The 20,281-nt window shown below is 40.0% G+C and overlaps 1 protein-coding gene across 2 annotated transcripts in view; it reads right to left on the bottom strand.

The window, feature by feature from the left end:
* The window catches only part of BMPER (BMP binding endothelial regulator), a 249,361-nt gene that overhangs the window by 190,390 nt on the left and 38,690 nt on the right, over positions 1 to 20,281 (bottom strand). The window contains exon 4 of one of the 2 annotated variants that reach the window (XM_054655539.2): positions 19,769 to 19,885. The exons of the other annotated variant lie outside the window; for it this stretch is intronic. Coding sequence (XP_054511514.1) covers positions 19,769 to 19,885 — 117 coding nt within the window. The remainder of the gene's footprint in view (positions 1 to 19,768; positions 19,886 to 20,281) is intronic. 2 annotated transcript variants of the gene reach the window in all.

The raw sequence follows: 20,281 nt of genomic DNA, 5'->3' as shown, positions 1-20,281 counted from the left end.
AATTTCTTTACAATTAATTCTATTTGCCACCAACTTTATGCTGCTAATAGGGTAAACAGACAATATCTTGCCCTATTTTTATTTAAATTCCAGAGAGATGGAATATACTATCTCTTATTGGCCATGGTAGAAAGAGATGCACACAAAATTTTCCATCATACACCCAGGCATTGCTTCCCAAACTCCCTCTAGTGAGACACCAGTTTTGTTTTCATTTTTGTTTGTTTGTTTTTTGTTTTGAGACGGAGTTCTGCTCTTGTCTCCCAGGCTAGAGTGCAATGGCGCGATCTTGGCTTACTGCAACCTCCGCCTCCCAGGTTCAAGTGATTCTCCTACTCAGCCTCCTGAGGTGGCAGGTGGGATTACAGGCACCTGCCACCACGCCCGGCTAATTTTTGTATTTTTAGTAGAGACAGGGTTTCACCATGTTGGCCAGGCTGGTCTCGTACTCCTGACCTCAAGTGATCCGCCTGCCTCTGCTTCCCAAAGTGCTGGGATTACAGGCATGAGCCACCGCGCCCAGCCTTTGTTTTTGTTTTTCAATCCAGTGTGGACTGATACTTTTATAAAATATAATAAAAGTGACTTACTAGAAAAAACTGAATTTCAAAGAGACAAAATATAAGCCCAACTTTTATTATTACATGTAATAGGCACAGAATACACTACCATATTATATTAAACATTTCTGTTTACTGTCCATTTCTGTACTCAACTTATTGTAGACCAGCACCATGGACCACATTCTGGGACACATTCTGGGTTTAATTGCATTGAGAGGTATATTATGGGAGCAGGAGGAACAACTCAATGAAATAATATAAATATATTCAAGTGTTGACGTTTAGAATAGAAGCAAACTTACAGATATTATAGTTTGTCTCCTTCTTTTTACAGATGAGAAAATTTGCACAAAAAGGCTAAAGGGCTTACTCCAAATTAGAAGAAATTAGATATGAAACTAACACTAGAATCCAGGTGCCATGTGAAAATTACATTTTTACATCCAGGTCTAAATTGCTAGTATTATTTTAGCACTTTCTAATTCAGCATAATATCCTTTGCTTTGAGGACTTCATGGCCCAGGAATAAAACCAGCATTTGTCCATATAAAATTAAATCATAGCAGATCTAGTAATTAAATAAAAGAGTAAGTGACTGGAATAATTAGATGACTGGTCAGGTAAACATGCAGCAACCAGTAAAGTAGCTTTTTTTTTCTTTAAATATTTAAAAGAAACTCCCTACAAGGGATTTATAAACATTCATTAGTTTTCTTCTAGTGACAAAAAGCATTTGAGATTTTATAAGCTTCAATAAAACCATCAGTACTGCAGCGGGAGGTGTGGTGATTTTCTGATAAAATCACTACGATATCTTTAAACCAGCAGTTCTCAAGTGAGGGTGATTTTGCCTTTCACTCTAAGCCCTACCCAGGGGACTTTGGGCAACATTAGGAGACATCTTGGGTTATCACAGCTGGTAGATATGGAGCGCTATAGGCATCTAATGGGTAGAGGCCAGGGATGATGCTAAACATCCTACAATGCACACCAAGAATTAACCAGCTCAACATTTTGATTGTGCCAAGGCTGAAAAACCCTGATGTAAACCATCAGACAAAGCTCAATATGGTTCTTCCTTACATCTAAAATAATACAACAATGAGCCTAAACCAGCTACACTTTTCTTTTGTATATATTTTGGCTTTTTTATGTTAATTATTTTCAGGGTGGAAAAGAACTCCAGAGTATTTGTCCTAACATTCATATTCTTGTAGAGAAGCTTGGCTTAGCCAACTGAGAAAACGGGGCAATGAAAACAGGAAGAGCACAAATTAATTGAATCCACAGTTAAGCAATAAAACTCATTTTTCCTATTAGTTCTGACCTTTTTCAGTGGCCACATTATCCCAAGGGAGAAAGAATACCACACATTTTCATCATTCTGTTGTTAAAATAGCTGTTAAAAATCATCAGGATCATAAAAAATGGCATTGGCCTTCTAATGAGCCTTGGCTGTGCCTAGTTTCTCCTATTTAGTCTTAATCCTCTCATTTTTCACATTAACATCAGTCAAATGGCAAAGAACTGGATCTTACCATTATGAATAACTTACCCCCTGGTACCCAAAGCCTTCACAACATGCCCCCAACCTACCTTTCCAGTTCTTTCCCTTCATCCCTAGAACTCCATGTCATTGCCTGGGGTTACCTTCACAATGAACTCATGAGCTTCTGAATGCACGTTCAAGTTCCTCAACTAAGGCAATCTGGCTTCTGACCCCACCATCCCTCCACTAAAACTTCACTCTCTTGCGCTACAGCTGCCTTCTAAGGGCCCAAGCAAAAGACACTCAGTCGTTATTGTCTGGAGCCTCTTTGTGGAGGGCTGACCGAGCTTTCCTTCTTCAGTGCCCTCCCACACCTTCTAGATGCTCTCTCCCAGTTACCTCTCCAACCTCTCTACTCCAGCCTCAGCTAAGCTGCTGGTTATTTCTCGCCTGCCTGGACTATTGCAACAGGCTCACTGACTGTTTCTCCTGGCTGTGGTAGGGACCTTTCTTAAGCCATCCTCCTACACAGCTGTCACTGTGTGCTCTTTCTGGCCTGCTCATGTCATTCACAATGACCAATGGTGCACAGACTGGCTGAGGTACAGACCAGGCACCCACCCCTAGCCCTTTTATTCTAGACAAATTGGATCAGAGTTTCCAAAAGTAGGAAGTGGAAGAGGAATCTAACATGTAGCCAGGATTGAAAACCATGAACCTTTACTGTAAACATCAAAGATATCCCGGGCCTGGCCTCAACTCACCTCTTCATCCTCTATTCTGCTGTTCCCAAACTTGTACTCCCTCCATTGCAGAGAAGCTGTACTTAGAATTCTCCAAAACATGGCCAGAAGATCTCAACCTGCGATTTTGCACATGCTGGTCCCTTATTGAAAAGCCTGAATCTCATCCATTTTCTCCTTCTCCATTACCCCACAAGGAAACCTAGGTCACCCAAACTTTCCTTCCTTGCCTAACTCATCCTTTTTCAAGACTCAGCTTAAAAATCATAGTCTCTAGGAAGCCTTCTATGAAACTTCCCCACTCAGAGTATGCTCCTGTGTTCTTTCTCCATGCACAATGTGAATTCCAAGTCCCTTTGTTTGTGGGAAGCACTTGATAAATGCTTAATTTCATTGGTAAAAAATAGCAGGCACCAACATACAGCTATTCCTACAAACTACAAAAATAGAATATAGAAAGGGTGACATTCACTGGATCTCCTGTTTTCTCTTAGGTATGTGGTCCCATTCAACTCCTCTTCCAGAAACAGGAAAGCTTTCTTGGAGCTATTCAGATAAGTGAACTTTCAGTAGAGTGCCTTTTCCTTTCAAAATCTATTTTGGTTCCCTAACTACTGGTTTATTCTCAACTACTTTTTTAAAAAGCACACAAACAGTCATATTTATTTAAATTAAACCAAACTGGGAGTCTTTGAAGTCATTTCATGCCACATGGCACAAGGAAACAGAGCAGACAGGTCTGCCATGCTTTGCTGCTTCCAGGCCACCTGATAGGGCACCCCTGCTCCCCTGGACTTGGTCAATAAGCCTCAAATTACCCCAGCCCAATACAATTTTTTTAATGAACCACTTTTCGGACACTGTTCTCCAGAAACATATGGAAGTATAATCAAAAGGGATAAACATAAAATCTGACTATCCATTCTAGGGCTTAAACAGTATCCTTAAGACTTCATTTAAAACAGGCTTTTATTACTCTTCAAGGCTGTACCTACCATGAATCCTGGAGGCAATTGTGCTTATTTTTGGCTAATGGGAATTTTATAGCCAAACCATTTCCTCAGTCCCAAGAGAAAGAATCAGGCCCATGAACTGAGTTCTTAAATAGTAGCGTGTGCTCCCTCGCCACAAAATTTTTTTCATTGCTTTTTTAGCTTCACTTCCAATTAGGAATTCAATATGTGATTGAAATGAAATAATTGACAATAGAAAAAAATGATAGAAAGCTATTTCACTTAATTTTTGATGATTTAATGAATAAACCCCAAATATGCAGAAATTTCAGATGAGTACAGTGAATCACTTGCAAATCCAACTGACTTCACCAGTATAAAGGAAGGAAAAAAAAAACTTCCACATGACTTGCTTGGATTTCTAATCTTTGTGTTTATTGGAGACTGTAAAGTGATGAAATTGTGGCTCAGTCGCATAACTTTATAGTATCATAATAGATACAGTATCTGCCATTGACCATAAGGTAATACAATACATTCTATGAACCACAAATAAATTGGGATTCTAGTCAATAAAATATGCTTTTGAATTTTTAATGTAATTAATACAATAAAGGGAATATGCAATGCATTAAGGGAGAAAAATCCTTGCCGCAACTTTTTATACATCACCCACCATTCTTGCATTTGCTCTCTACTTAGCATAAACCCTTCTAAATATGGGAGTGCCTATTGCTCAGGGCTGAATCCCACTGCAAAAACCATCCTATCTTCAGCACCCCACTGTCAAGCAGTCAGCCCCACTCTCAAGCAGTCAGCTCTCATTGCCTCTCAACAGGCAAAGAAGGAAGAACTAAGTTGAGCTCATGCTGAACAAAAATGGAGAAAGAAGGAAAATAATATTACACCAGGAGAGGCAGTCCTGTGAGATTATAAGGCAGGAAAATGTCACTAAAAGCCACCTCCAAAGATGAGGTACCAAAAACAATTTGAAAAATATTATACAAATAATCTTCCAACAGGAAAAAGGGAAAAAAAGGAAAGAAAATTTAAATAATTGCATAATTATTATAGGTGAGGCATTGAACTTAGAGTTTTCACATAGGACTTAATTTTATTCTCATAAAAGCACTTGTATTAGTCTGTTCTCACACTGCTAATAAAGATATACACAAGACTGGGTAATGTGTAATGAAAAGAAGTTTAATGGACTCACAGTTCCACAGGGCTGGGGAGGCCTCACAACTATGGTGGAAGATGAAGGAAGAGCAAAAGGACTTCTCACATGGCGGCAGGAGAGAGAGCGTGTCCAGGGGAACTCCTCTTTATAAAACCAGCGTATCTTGTGAGACTTATTCACTACCATGAGAGAACAGTATGAGGGAAACTGCCCCCACCATTCAATTATCTCCACCTGGCCCCACCCTTGACACATGGGGATTATCACAATTCAAAGTGAGATTTGGGTGGGGACACAGAGCCAAACCATATTAGCACTATAGAACACATAACAAGGACCTCATAACGCAAAGGTAGCACATCTAACTCCACAACAGATAACATTTTACCCCCAGTATTTAGAAATGAGGGAACCAAGCTTCAAAAAAGCGCAATTACTTTGGGAACAAACGGCCACTCTTCTGCCTTACTCTAAAAGCCATGTTCCATTCACTATTTGAGTTGTGCTAGACACAAAGGAGGAGCTCAGATAGTGATAGCTTCAGTAGTAAAAATGTTGTCCCTGGGGAAGATGGCATGCTGCCTTTCAATGATACTTTAAAAGGATGTTCCAGTGGTGGTACAAAGCCAGTATTTAAGGTTACATGCAGATTTTGTGGCTGGAGTGGTAAGAGCTGATGTTGAGGATTTATGTTTGAACTCTGTTCTAAATGTATTTACATTTGGCTACCAACTATGCTAAGCCTTGGGCCTTTCAACATTAGGAAGCAACAAATAATGAGGGCTCAAAGCATCAACTTCAAACATCTAAGGGTGAATTCATACATTTTTCATAATAAGAACATGTTTTGCAATGGGATTCAGCCCTGAGCAATAGGCACTCCCATATTTAGAAGTGTTTATGCTAAGAAGAGAGCAAATGCAAGAATGGTGGGTGATGTATAAAAAGTTGCAGCAAGGATTTTTCTCCCTTAATGCATTTCATAATAGGAACATGTTTCTAGTCTGGGGTGCATAGTAGCAGCCTAAGAAAATAAGATTTATTTAAAGACAACAAACAACCAACAACCTCATAAGGAAAATTACGGTGGCTATAGACAAAAAGTCAAGAATGGAACCCTCCGTTTTCTCAAAGTAATTTCAAAGACATCAGTGACAGTGTAAAGAATAAATGTGTTATCTACAACACACGTATGAAACACCATCTGTGTCACTAATGCATTATCCTGCATGATTTTTATACTTTAGAAAACATATTACTTAATGTAAACTTTCTGGTTGATTAACTAGGGTGTTCAGGGCTCATCAGGAAAAATTGTCAAAAATATTCCACCATCACTCTTTATCTTTTATTTTTAATTCTGAAATATAGATTCACAGAAAGGTGCAAACAAATATACAGGGAGGTTCCATGCACCCTTTGCTCAACCTCCTCCAGTGTTAACTCTTGCAGAACTACAGGACAGCAGCAAAACAAGGAAACTGACAATTGTGCAATCTACAAAGCTTATTCAGATTTTACCAGTTTTACATACACTTATTTGTGTCTGTCTGGGTGTGTGTGTGTTTCTGTGCAGTTTTATTATGTGTACATTCTTGTAACCACGTAACATACAGAATTGTTTTATCACAACAAGACTCCCTCAGGCTATTCGTTTATAGCAACACTCAGTTTGCTTCTTGCCTCTGTCTCTAACCCCTGGCAACCACTAGTCAGCTCTCCATTTCTATAATTTTGTTATTCCATAATATTAAAGGAATCATCTAGTATGTAGCCTTTTGAGGTTGACTCTTTTCTCCCTGAATAATTCTTCTGAGCTCCAACCAAGTTGTTGCATGTATCAATTGTTTGTTCCTTTTTATTGCTGAGTATCCATATCATTCCTTGGTATGGATATACCACAGTTGGTTTAACCACTCACCTACTGAAGGGCATCTGGGTTGTTTCCAGTTTTTTGCCTTTTACAAATAAGGCTGTGATGAACATTTATTCATCACAGCAGGATTTTGTGTGAACACAAGTTTTTGTTTCACTGGCATAAATGCTCAAGAGTGCAATTACTGGGTCATGTGGTAAGTGTTATGTCTAGTTCTTTAAGAAACTGTCATACTGACTTCCAGGGTGGCTAAACAATCATTTGACATTTTCACCAGCAATGTATGAGAGATTTTCCACGTCTTTGCCAGCATTTGGTGTTATCACTCTACAGTTGACCCCTGACCAACCCTCTTGAAGTCAAAAATTCAATATAACTTTTCATTCCCCAAAAACATACCTACTAATAGCCTACTGCTGACCAGAAGCCTTACCAATAACATAGTTGATTAACACATATTTTGTATGTTATGTGTATTATACACTGTATTCTTACTAAAGTAAGCTAGAGAAAAGAAAATGTTATTGAGAAAGTCATAAGGAAGAGAAAACGTATTTATTATTCATTAAGTAGAAGTGGATAATCACACACGTCTTCATCCTCATCACATTAACGTAGGCGGAGGAAGGGGAGTGGTTGGTCTTGCTGTCTCAGGGGTGGAAGAGGTGGACAAAGTGGAGGAGGTGGAGGAGGTGGAAGGGGAGACAGGAGAGGCAGGGACACTCGGGTATAACTTTTATTGAAAAAGATCTGCCTGTGAGTGGATTCACAGAGTTCAAACCCATGTTGTCCAAGGGTTCGATATTTACATTTTTAGCTATATTGATAGGTGAATTAATATTTTATTGTAGTTTTAACTGCATTTTCCTGATAGCTAATGATGTTAAACATCTTTTTATGTGCTTCATTGCCACCGGTATATACTGATGAAATGTCTCTTCATATCTTTTGCCTACTTCTAATTAGATTTTTTGTTGTCCTCACAAAGCTTCTGTAGAACAAATGATTGTTATATTGATGAGGTAAATTTATCAATTTTTCATTTTTATGAACAGTGCTTTTGGTGTCAAGTCTGAAAACTCTGCCTAGCTCTAGGTCCCAAATATTCTCCTACATACGTTTTCTGTGAGTTTTACAGTTTTCCATTTCACGTTTAAGTTTGTGATTAATTTTGACCTAATCATATGATGTATAAAGTTTAGGTAAGGTGTTTGTTTTTTTGTGGTTTTTTGTTTGTTTGTCTGTCTGTCTATGAAGAGCTCACTGCCGCAGCGCCATGTGTTTAAAAAGCTAGCCTTCTTCCATCACATTGTTTTGGCATTTTGTTAAAAATCAGGTGGATATATTTCTGTCTTAGTCCAGGTTCTCCATTCTATTCCGCCGATCTGTGTGTCCATCCTTCTGTCCATGCCATTTTGTCTTTATTACTGTAGCTGTACTACACACTTTGAAATTGGGTAGACTGATTCCTCTCACTATATTCTTGTGTTTCAAGATTGTTTCAGCTATTCTAGGTCCTCTGCCTTTTTATGCAAATTTTAGAATAAGTTTGTCTATGTCTACAAAATACCCCTGCTAGGTGCTTTTTAGACCATTTTAAAAATTACTTATATGGAAATATCAGGCTTGATCTATGCCTCATTGAGAAGCCTCTTTCACTGTGGGATGAAGCCGGCCTATGTTTGCTGAGTACACTTTTGGGAAGCATTTTTCCACGAGTAGTCCAAGGACTAAGGGCATTCCTAGGGGGCCTGTGAAAACACACATTCCTGCACCCATATTTTTCTTCCTATCTGCCACCTTTTACCTGGGCTCTTTGCTGGAAAGTCTGAGCTGAGACTCATTTGCTCGGGATGATTTTAGAACTGTGCAGCCAGCAGAAGAGATGTCTGATTCAACAGCACAACGTTGTACAGAGTCTTCTGGAAGTCTGTGTGGCTGCCTCTGATTTCATGCCATGAGATCAGAGGGGTTCTCTGTCACATTTGAAGCATGGGTAGATAAGTGATTAAAGAGAAAAATTCACCCATTCTAAAAACAGGACAAAATTGATAAAGGCCTTGGCCAGGCACGGTGGCTCACGCCTGTAATTCCAGCACTTTGGGAGGCTGAGGCAGGCAAATCACCTGAGATCGAGAGTTTGAGACCAGCCTGACCAACATGGAGAAACCCCGTCTCTACTAAAAACACAAAATTAGACAGGTGTGGTAGCAGGCACCTGTAATCCCAGCTACTCAGGAGGCTGAGGCAGGAGAATCGCTTGAACCTGGCAGGCGGAGGTTGTGGTAAGCCAAGATCACGCCATTGCACTCTAGTCTGGGCAACAAGAGTAAAACTCCATCTCAAAAAAATAAAAAAATTGATAAAGGCCTTAACCTATGGGCAGGAACTGTGGAAGAGACTGCCAAATATCTGTCAAGAAAAGCAGCTATTGACCCATGTGATCACACCGGGAGAGGAATGAGGAGAAACCTCCACACCATAAGCCCACACCTCATCCAAGCTGGAATTAAAGCAGGCACTCATGGGAGCTGTACTGGAACCTCCTGCACTCCCTGAATCTCAGAGCAACCATTGATTTCTGAATTTTAGTTTATCAACAAAGGCTTATACTTTTAAATTATATTTCTTTCGTTAGTAACTCTTGTTAAAAAGAAGAGAAGTATCAAGCACCTGGCTTGTAGTCAGTGGTGTGCTGCCCATATTTAACAGCCAGCTCTCTAAGAGGAAAAAGCCCTGACTTTGAAAGGCATTCTGATTTCCAAGGTATGAATACTTCCACTGTGGTCATTCCTGGCAACTAATGTGATATCAACAAAAACAGTGCCAGGAAGATAACCACTTCAGCACATCACAGTTTAAAGTACTACATATTTTAATATTAGATGCCAGTGGCTCTGTGAAACCTTGTATCTTCCTAACAGGAGACCATGAACTTTCAGGTAGAGTTTAGGGTATTTTATTAGCATTAGAGGTCATGCTGTTAATCCCATATACCTACATAAAAATACTTAAGCATACTAACAGTTACATATTTTCAGTTTATGGCATTATGTCTGGCCCTCCTTCTCCTAAACTTGGTATATACAACACATCATTTAACCAGGAGAACATTCATTCATTCCAGAGACTCCCAAGCCTGCTGAACATCAGAACCATCTAGGGGGCTAATTCAGAATATAGATGCCCAGTGGAATCAACACAAATGTCTATCAACAAATGAGTAGATAAACAAAATGCAGTATATTCATACAATGGGCTATTATCTAGCCTTTTAAGGAATAAAATTCTAATACCTGCTACAACATGGATAAACCTTGAAGACATTATGCTAAGTGACAGAAGCCAGACACAAAAGGACAAATATTGTCTGACTGCACATACATGCGGTACCTAGAATAGGCAAATTCATAAAGACAGAAAGTGGAATGCAGGCTACCAAGGGCTGAGGGGAGGAGAGAAAGAGAAGATATTGTTTAATGGGTACAGAGTTTCAGTTTGAGATGATGAAAAAGTTCTAGAAATAGATAGTGGTAATGGTTGCTCAACAATGTGAATGTACTTAATGCCATCAAATTGTATATTTTAAAATGATCAAAATGGTAAATTTTATGTTATGTGTGTCTCGCCATAAAAAAGAACACATTTGCCTGGGCCTCACTCATTGGGGATTATGATTCATTTGGTCTGGAGTAGGGCTCAGGCATCTGAGTATTTTACAAGCAGTCCTGGCAATTCCAAGACACAAGCATGTTCAGGACCCACTAATCTAGTCCAGCCCCTGCATGATACAGAGGGGAAAACAAAGGTTCTGAAAGAAATGTCTTGGCCAAGGTCAAGTAACTAGAAGTGGCAGAGTCAATAATTGATTCCCTATCTACTTCCAAGTCCTGTCTTCTTTTCACTTCATTCTTCAAATAACTGAGGGTCTTTATGACTATTACACAATCCTCAGGCTGCAAGGCTTAGAAGTTCCCTGTCTAGATGTCTGAATACATTAACCAGGCCAGGCTTTTGCCTTCAGCTCCTCTGTGTGGCCTTGCCTCTGGAGGTTTGAAGATGTTTGTCTTGCTTCTTCATTCACAGCCTCATCAAGATGGCCATGCCACAGTCCCCGGAACCCAGTATATTAAAAACTCACAGTGCAGGTTCGGAGAATGCCTGGACACTCTCCGACAGTCAGAGGACTGCCTCATGTGTTCAGCATCAGCCAGTCAATGCCCAAGCACGTCTGCAGATAAACATCTTCAGCCCTCCAACCACCAACCTACTAGAAACATAATTAGCTGGCTCTGATGTAAATAAGCTCATACTGAGAGAAGGAGGCACTCAAGTTCATGAACATACCAATGTACATTGTTCACCTTCATTATCATATTAGTCTTGTTAAACATCAATCTCTCTAGCAGACAGATTTCTAAGTCAATACACATTAGCTCTAAGATGAGGTTCCTCTCCAAAAGAAATATAGAACATTTAATTCTAAAAAGAAAAAAAAGGAATCAACTTCTGAAGAAACTACAAGAGTATTCTCTGATCAAAGTCCAGTAGGAACATTTACCATTCAGCATCATGATCATTCTTAAAATAACAATCAGATGCCTGCACACTCATGCATCTTCCTCAATAGATGCATGTCACATATATGGACATACTTTCAGTTTCAGAGTTGCTGAATTTAAGCAGCAAATAAAAGAGAACCTAGACAGACTGCAGGGGCTTCGGTGTCAAATCATTCCTTTGCCAGGGTTTCTGATGATGCACCCCAAGTTTCTACCTAGAATACCTCACTTTATTCTCTCAGCTTTATGGCCCTCCATGAAACAATGTCATTAGAAGCCTCAGAGGAGATAAGAATATTTTGGTTCCAAAATATTTTGAGATGATAAGCATCACTGTGATTTTATTCTCACAGTGAAATATACTATAAGACAGGAGGGGGAAAAATCATCTTAAAGTGCTGGGCAGTTTACTCTTCATGATAGGTACACTATAAGCAGTCGCAGAATCATTTTAAGAGCAGCTGCAGAAAACCCAAAGCTACATTAAAGGTTCATTCTATATGATGTTATAAAAGAAAGCAGATAATCACATCAAAATTATGGTACCTTGGAAATCCGAAGTCCTAATTGCAGAATATTACTGGTGGCTTTGCACAAAAAATTGAAAGATCTACTAAAAATTACATTTAGGTGATCAGTAAGTTTATTAGTACTATACTATACTACAGCCACTACCATATGAAAATATACTTAAGCTGTGGTGGTTTTAATTATCTTTTTTAACCTCTATGGAATTCAAAGAAGGAACAATAAAATATCAAGGGCCTAGAACTTGTTGGTAGACATTCAGTCATTTTTCATCCCTATTTATCCATTCTCATTCGCTCCCTATCACTCTCACTCAACTTCAACTACCACCCTCCTCCACCATGGCCAGGAACAGTTGCAATCATTTAATGTGAGTCAACAGTACTACACTAAATATGCTTATGACATCATGAGACACATGCTGAACTAGGAAGATTGAAACTTAGTTCCAATTTTCCCATCTTTCTCTTATTCCCTTTTATCCAACATATATTCAGGGGGCAGCCAGTCTGTACCAGGCACAGTGATCAGAGCTGAAAATACTATCATCCCTACCCTCCCAAAACTTCCAGTTTAGCAGGAGTTCCAGAAAATCAAAATGCTGAATCACAATTGAGGTTAGTGTTAAGAAGAAAAGATACTTAATTGTACAGCAAGTACCCATGGATGCCGGGAAGGAATGCCCAAAGTGAAATCTAAAAAATGGGTCAAAGTCAGCTCTACAACATAGGGTAGAAAAGCACTCCAAGCAAAGGTTAGAGTATGTTCAAAATTCCATGGCAGGAAGTGAGCACAAAACATTGAGAGAAACAGGAGAAACCCTCCCGTCCAGGGGCAGTGGCTCACACCTGTTATCCCAGCACTTCAGGAGGCCAAGGCGGGTGGATCACTTGAGGTCAGGAGTTCAAGACCAGCCTGGCCAACATGGTGAAAACCCATCTCTACTAAAAATACAAAAATTAGCTTGGCGTGGTGGTGCATGCCTGTAGTCCCAGCTACTCGGAAGACTGAGGCAGGAAAATCCACTGAACCTGGGAGGCAGAGGTTGCAGTGAGCCGAGATCCTGCCATTGCACTCCAGCCTGGGCAACAGAGAGAGAATCCATCTAAAAAAAAAAAAAAAAAGTCCCACCAGGAGAAGTGCAGAAGATGGGGAGACAGGGGAGAGCAAGACCCAGATCTTGCAGGGCTTGGTGGCCACCTAACCAGAGGAGGAGAGGGAATGGCCAAAAGCAAGCAAGCGTTTGCTAGCTTGTACTGTGTGCACTGATTGGGCAAGCTATCTTCTAGCTGTAAGTATAATTCTCGATTGATGCTTCTACTTACCATGTGTCCCAAAGCTGCTCTGGGTATGGTTGGTAGAATTCTAAGCTGTATCCAACCCCTGATACACCTACTTTGTGCAATCCTTCCCTTGAGTGTGGGCAAAACCTGTGAATGTGATGGATGTCACTCCCGTGATTAGGCTGTGACCAGAAATTGTGCAGGTGTAACTTGAGTCATTATCCTGAGTGGGCCTGACCTACTAAGTGAGCCTTAAAAAGGGTCTACAAGCCATAAAGGTCCTCTCTTGCTGGCTTTAAAGAAGGAAGCCACTCTGCAGCTGCCAGGAACTGAATTCTGCCGACAGCCACGTGAGCTTAGAAGAGGGCCCTGAGCCTCAGATGAGACCAGCCCTGGATGACATCTTAATTGCAGGCTTGAGAGACCCAGCTAAGCTGTGCCCAGAGCCCCAACCCACAGAAACTGTGGGTTAATAAATGATGTTATTTTAGGCCGTTAAGTTTGTCATAGCTTGTTGTCTATCAATAGAAAACTAGTACGCTGGCCATCAGCAGCAGAAGGAAGCTCTGTGAGGCTGGGAGCCTCTGAGACTACCCCCATTCTGATATGGCTGTCAGGCACTTTGCATATGAGACATCAGGGAGACCAGAACTACCACCCTCCTCCACCATGGCCAGGAACATTCGCAACTTGGCCCACTTTAGAAAGTGAACATGGAAGCACCAGAAGTCCACAACAAGCCTTAGAAATCTAATCTTCTAACTTAAAGGCAACCACAAACTTGCCCCTTAAACTGCCTTCCAGAAGTCTACAAAATCTAAAAAACAAAGCCCAGGAATAAATGGGTTGAGACAAATTTGACACGGAAAGCTGATCTCTGTTTTAAGTTTCCTTACTAATTTTAACAACAAAAACAGCTTTTTGTGAAGTATGATTTTAATGTTAACAAGGTCCTTTTAGACAAGTAGGGTCATTTTTATTGAAATGCCAAAATAGCCTGGTTTATATTATGGGTAGCCAATCTATGAATTGTAACATTTTATACATCTTTTTTTGGTTAGAGAAAAAGAGCAGGGGAAAGAAATCCCTCTTGTTTTTTTGTCTTGTTTTTTTCTTGTCTTGAAAAACGTATTAACAACCTCCACTCAAATTTCTGAGGCCAGGTGGATAAAATTAGTTAAACTGCATAGGTTAAAACATCTATGCAAGCATTCCAGAATCTAACAACTTTCATCAAGAAGCATGTGAGAAATTCTCTTAAGCACAAAATCATGGGAAAAAAAAAAAAAACACAGTGGCACTGGAAGTGAGTAGCTCAATGGTGGTGAGGGAATGCAATCTCCAAAGATGTTTTAAGTGACAGGTTAGAGTCTCAGCATTAAATTAGCTAAGAGTAAAGCTAGAGACTTCTATTTGGTTAGAAATGAAACACACACACACAAAGAAATGAAACATGCACACACAGAGAGAGAGTATGCAGAGGCTGGCTCTGGAAGGATCCCAAGAACCTGGTACAAAGATTGTCTCCAGGACAAAGTCGCTGGGGTCAAGAGTGGGAGGGAAACTTACTTTTACTATAGATATTTTTGGGTGCTTTTAAGTGTGTAATTGCATGACCTATTTAAGATATTGTATGCAGCCAAGCACACACATACACACATAAGAGCAAAGCTCATCTCAATTGTCTCACTGGAACACTGCTGCAGTAATAAGCAGTCATGAGTACTAGTGAGGAAAAAAAAAATTGAGTTGAGGGTTCCCAGCATAAAGGACAATTAGTAAGAAAAGCCACTGGTTCCTAAGCTACATGTTGTCAGTCACCTCCAAAAGCCTCTCTGCCTACACACTTTCTTTCAAATTGTTGGTCCACCCAGACTATAATCAGTCCTGGAGGGAGAAGGGGGCTGTGCCCGGGTGAAGAACTGCCGAGTTCATTTCTCTCTCTCTCTCTCTCACTTTCTCTCTCTCTCTTTCTCTCTCGTTTATCTCTAGAGCCATCACAACTCATCTCTCCTCCTTCCTGCTTATCTCACAGGCAGTATGATACTGTATTAGTCCATTCCCACATTACTATAAAGAAATACCTAAGACTGGGTAGTTTATAAAGAAAAGAGTTTTAATTCACTTACAGTTCCTCCGGCTGTACAGAAGGCATGGCTGGGAAGGCCTTAGGAAACTTACGATCATGGCGGAAGGCAAAGAGGAAGCAGGCACCATCTTCACATGGCCAGCAGGAGACAGAACAAAGGGAGAAGTGCTACACAATTTTAAACCAGATCTGGTGAGAACTCACTCACTATCGTGAGAACAGTAAGGGGGAAATCACCTTCATGATCCAATCACCTCCCACCAGGTGCCTCCTCCAACACTGAAGACCATAATTCAACATGAGATTTGGGTGGGGACACAGAGACAAACCACATTATATGCCAAGCAAGAATGGGACACTGGGAGTCAGAAGACCCCCTCTGCCTCTGAGCAATTGTACAATCTCTCTCATCATATAAGTTTTCCCATCTGCTAAATCAGAAGAGTAATCACCACCACCTCAGGGCTGAACACAACTCTATCTCTGAAAGCCTAAGATTGGAGGATTGTCTTCTCTTCCAAAGTATTCTCTAAAACTCTTTCACAGTGTAGTTTACATGATTAGCAGACCTTTTAGGGGAAGGCAACTCATTTCTTATTTGGGAGGCAAAACCTGGGGCAAATAGCATCCAGGTTGATTAGATATAATAACTACCAGAGAATTTGGCCATGTCTAAAAGAAAGGAAAGCAGAGGTTGAGGAAAGAACCACGCTTTTGTTTGGGCAGCAGACAATGCATGGTTATGACTGCCAAACTAAGTTTGGTTAAAAGTAAGCAACCAGACTGGCACATGGCTAACTCAATCTTTCCATCTTAAAACATTTCAACAATAAAACAATTCACTCTGTCAACACAGAAAGTGTCATTATTTTCATATAAGAGTTTTTTTAAATGTTTGTTTCTATATATGGTAAGTAGCTGGCTCCCTCCAAAACAACCACATAGCAATATTCTGAAAACCATGATCATCTTCCAGGTCATTCTCGAAGCAGCACTGAGAAGAGGTCCCTTATTCATAACCTTGTACTATACAAAAGGCAACCTATAATTAATAATGCTTAATCTATTACCATTATTCATAGTCCCCCTTTACATTGGTCAGTAATTGGTCTACAGACATGAGCTCAATTCTCTTAAATTTCACAATGCATGTTTTGCTCTTTAATTCTTATTTATCAGAACCTAGGGCAGTTGATCTTATTTTGGAAATTGATGTGCAAATATTTATATTTTGCCTTTTTCTTTTCATGAGACATCATAGGATTTTAAAAATCAAATATAAAAGTTAAACTATTAAAAAATGCAACCCATGGGATCATAACCCATAGAAAAACAAGACAAAACACATAAAAATCAAAGACAAGAAAAGGTTATGGAAAATAAACCCCACTTGACAAATGAAAGACTTTTTTTTCAATCCTTCATCAAACTCTTGTGGACAATTAATATTTCATGCTCTATATGAGGAAAGAAGATGGAACTTGACCTATAAATGTCTGAAACACACCTTATTCACTTATGATCTACTAATAGCAAACACATATTCAGATAACAAACACATTATTGTTCATGAAAGAACCCTACATTAAAGGGTGATTTTCAGTCCAAGTAAATACAGAAAAGCTGCCAAAACCATCTGTTTGACTCCCGATGATCTCATTTGTTTTCATCAAACAATATTGAGTTTTTTCAAATTAGATTAATCTTCTGCCCAGTTTTAGGCTATTTGGATAAAAATGTATAATTATTATTAGCATAAAAATAATCTCAAAAGCACACTGAAATATTTGCCTTAGAGAAATTAGTTATAATTTACTTACTTTTCTGTTTTAAAGAATATTCTGGCTTCATAAAAGCTAAGGACAATTTGGTAAGCAGCACTATTCTATAAATACCTGGCCCGTGGATTCACAAATAATTGTTAAATTAATAAATGAATGGAACATATGAGCAATGCAATTAAAGAAAACAGGAACACAAATGCATGCACACACAAAGCCTTTCTAAGAATATGTTTGAACTGTGAGTTTTCATATTTCTGTCCTTAGGCAGATGTACTCTCCTACCATTGCCTTTTCAATATCAGCATCTTTTTCGGAGGAAAATAAGTAAAAGTCATGATAGGATTCTGTTATCTTTTTGTGTGACCCCTCTACTCCTCCTCAAACAATCAACAAACAAACAAAAACTTATTACAGATTTGTTTTAAATCAGATTTGTTTAATTCAAGGAAGCCTAGAAACTGGTACCTTAACAAGTTCCCCAGGTGATTTTGAGTGGCAGGCAATGACTAAGACCTATGTCATGACTTTGTGTGTGCCAGAACCTTCACCCGGGAGCCTTGTGCAGAGCAGCCCTTTTTGAATGTGATTACCTTTTACTTGTTCATAAAAACGCATTGCTCTTCTGGAAAGCCTTCCCAGGCACATCCCTGATTCCTTGCCTGCTAGCTAACCTCCTTCCCTTCTGATACGGTTTGGCTGTGTTCCTACCCAAATCTTATCTTGAATTGTAATGCCCATAATCCTCACATGTCATGGGAGGGACCCAGTGGGAAGTAATTGAATCATGGGGGCAGTTTCCCCCATGCTGTTCTCATGAGAGTGAGTTCTCACGAGATCTGATGGTTTTATAGGTGTCTGGCATTTCCCCTGCTGGCTCTCATTCTCTCTCCTACTGCCCTGTGAAGAGGTGCTTTCTGCCATGATTGTACTTTTCCTGAGGCCTCCCTAGCCATGTTGAATCAACTAAACCTCTTTTCTTTATAAGTTACCCAGTCTTGGGTATTTCCTTATAGCAATGTGGGAATGGACTAAAACACCTTCCCCCTGCACTCAGGCATGTCTTCCCCAGAGAACTTCCCAACCAGATGGTACTTCTCTGTGTCCCCTTAATGAAGCAAGCTCCTTGAGGACATGGTCACCCTCTGCTTGATCCTGGGTCACTAACATCTTGGCAGATGAATGACTGAACTTCTCCAGGCCCTCATTTTCCTCATATATAAAATAAGACAGAAATTACCTCACTGTTGTGAAGACTTAGTGGTGAGCATAAACCAAATAACTTGGTATCCAGCAATGGGGAACATAAGTCCTTCTGGTACTTCCATGAAGATAACAGATGGAGGTAAAGGTCTTAAAATCAACCAGATAATCACACCTCACAATCCGCAGTGCTTCAATACTACACGGACAGACAGATGGATGCCACAGCTTTCATGAGCCTCAGGATGAGAGCTCTTGGTAGATAAAAGCAGTAACACTAGCCAGGGACGGTGGCTTACAGCTGTAATTCCAGCACTCTGGGAGGCCGAGGCGGGTGGATCACCTGAGATCAGGAGTTCAAGACCAGCCTGGCCAACGTGGCGAAACCCCGTCTCTACTAAAAATACAAAAAAATTAGCCTGCCTGATGGCAGGCACCTGTAATTCCAGCTGCTTAGGGGCTGAGGCAAGAGAATCACTTGAATCCAGGAGTCGAAGGTTGCAGTGAGCCAAGATTGCACCACTGCACTACAGCCTGGGTGACAGAGTGGGACTCTGTCTCAAAAAAAAAAAAAAAAAAAAAAAAAGTCCAGGCGCGGTGGCTCAGGCCTGTAATCCCAGCACTTTGGGAGGCCAAGGCGGGCGGATCACGAGGTCAGGAGATCGAGACGATCCTGGCTAACACGGTGAAACCCTGTCTCTACTAAAAATACAAAAAATTAGCCGGGCATGTTGGCAGGCGCCTGTAGTCCCTGCTACTCAGGAGGCTGAGGCAGGAGAATGGTGTGAACCCAGGAGGTGGAGCTTGCAGTGAGCCAAGATCGTGCCACTGCACTCCAGCCTGGGTGACACAGCAAGACTCCATCATAAAATTATGTTTGCCGGCAGGAACAATGTTATCTCTGAGGAGCTGTATTCTGATCAGCATCCTGGCCTTAAAGAATAGGAATGACCCATGAAGACCCATAAAGAATGAGCATAGTAGTAAAGACCAATTTACAATATATATAAACTTCTGTAATTATTTAAAGGAATCAAATGACATTCCACATAATTATAAATAAACTATGCACATTAATTATAGAAGTAGCTCACATAGATAAGTACACATAGAATAAACGATAAATAGAAACTCAACTATAGAATATGAGGAATTTTAAATAACTCAAATTTCTCAAGAGACTAACCACGAAAAAAATGAGATGATAACATGCCTTCTTCTCTCATACTTTCCTTGTATTAGAAGTTTCAAAACAAACAAAAAAATTAATAATTTCTGAGCTATTTCAAAGGTTTCTAATGCAGAATATGTTTTATGATTATGATAACAATAATATTTCCCATTGAGAAAATCATTCTTAGGCTGGGCACTGTGGCTCATGCCTGTAATCCCAGCACTTTGGGAGGCCAACGCAGGTGGATCACTTGAGGCCAGGAGTTGGAAATGAGCCTGGCCAACACAGCGAAACCTCATCTCTACTAAAAATACAAAAAAATTGCCGGGCATTGTGGCACACACCTGTAATCCCAGCTACTTGGGAGGCTGAGGCATGAGAATCACTTGGATGCAGGAGGCGGAGGTTGCAATGAGCCGAGATCACACTACTGCACTCCAGCCTGGGCGACAGAGCGAGACCTGTCTCAATAATAATAATAATAATTATTATTATTAATTAAAAAATAAATAAAAATAGAAGAAAAAAAATCATTCTTAAAAATAAGAGGCCAGTAAAACATTCCCCACATTCTTCATCTAGCCTATATTCTAAATTTAGTCCCTTCTGTCACTGAAGTTCTGCAATACTGGACCAAATTCTGTGAAAACACTACCATTTAAGTGTTAACTTGTTGACAACTGTCAGTGCTTTCTACACTTTATTGTAGAAAACACAACAGCAATTGATGGCACTCAGTTAGGCTCTTTAAATGGAGCTTGATACCACTTCTCACCAAACCACCAAAAGGGGGAGGAACATATCCCTAGTAATATGGGGAAATCCAGAGCAGGAGAGAACTGGGTCAGGAGTGTGAA

Source organism: Pan troglodytes, chromosome 6 (assembly GCF_028858775.2).
Source record: "Pan troglodytes isolate AG18354 chromosome 6, NHGRI_mPanTro3-v2.0_pri, whole genome shotgun sequence".
Lineage (NCBI taxonomy): Eukaryota > Metazoa > Chordata > Mammalia > Primates > Hominidae > Pan > Pan troglodytes.
This window is presented reverse-complemented; position numbering and strand designations above follow the sequence as displayed.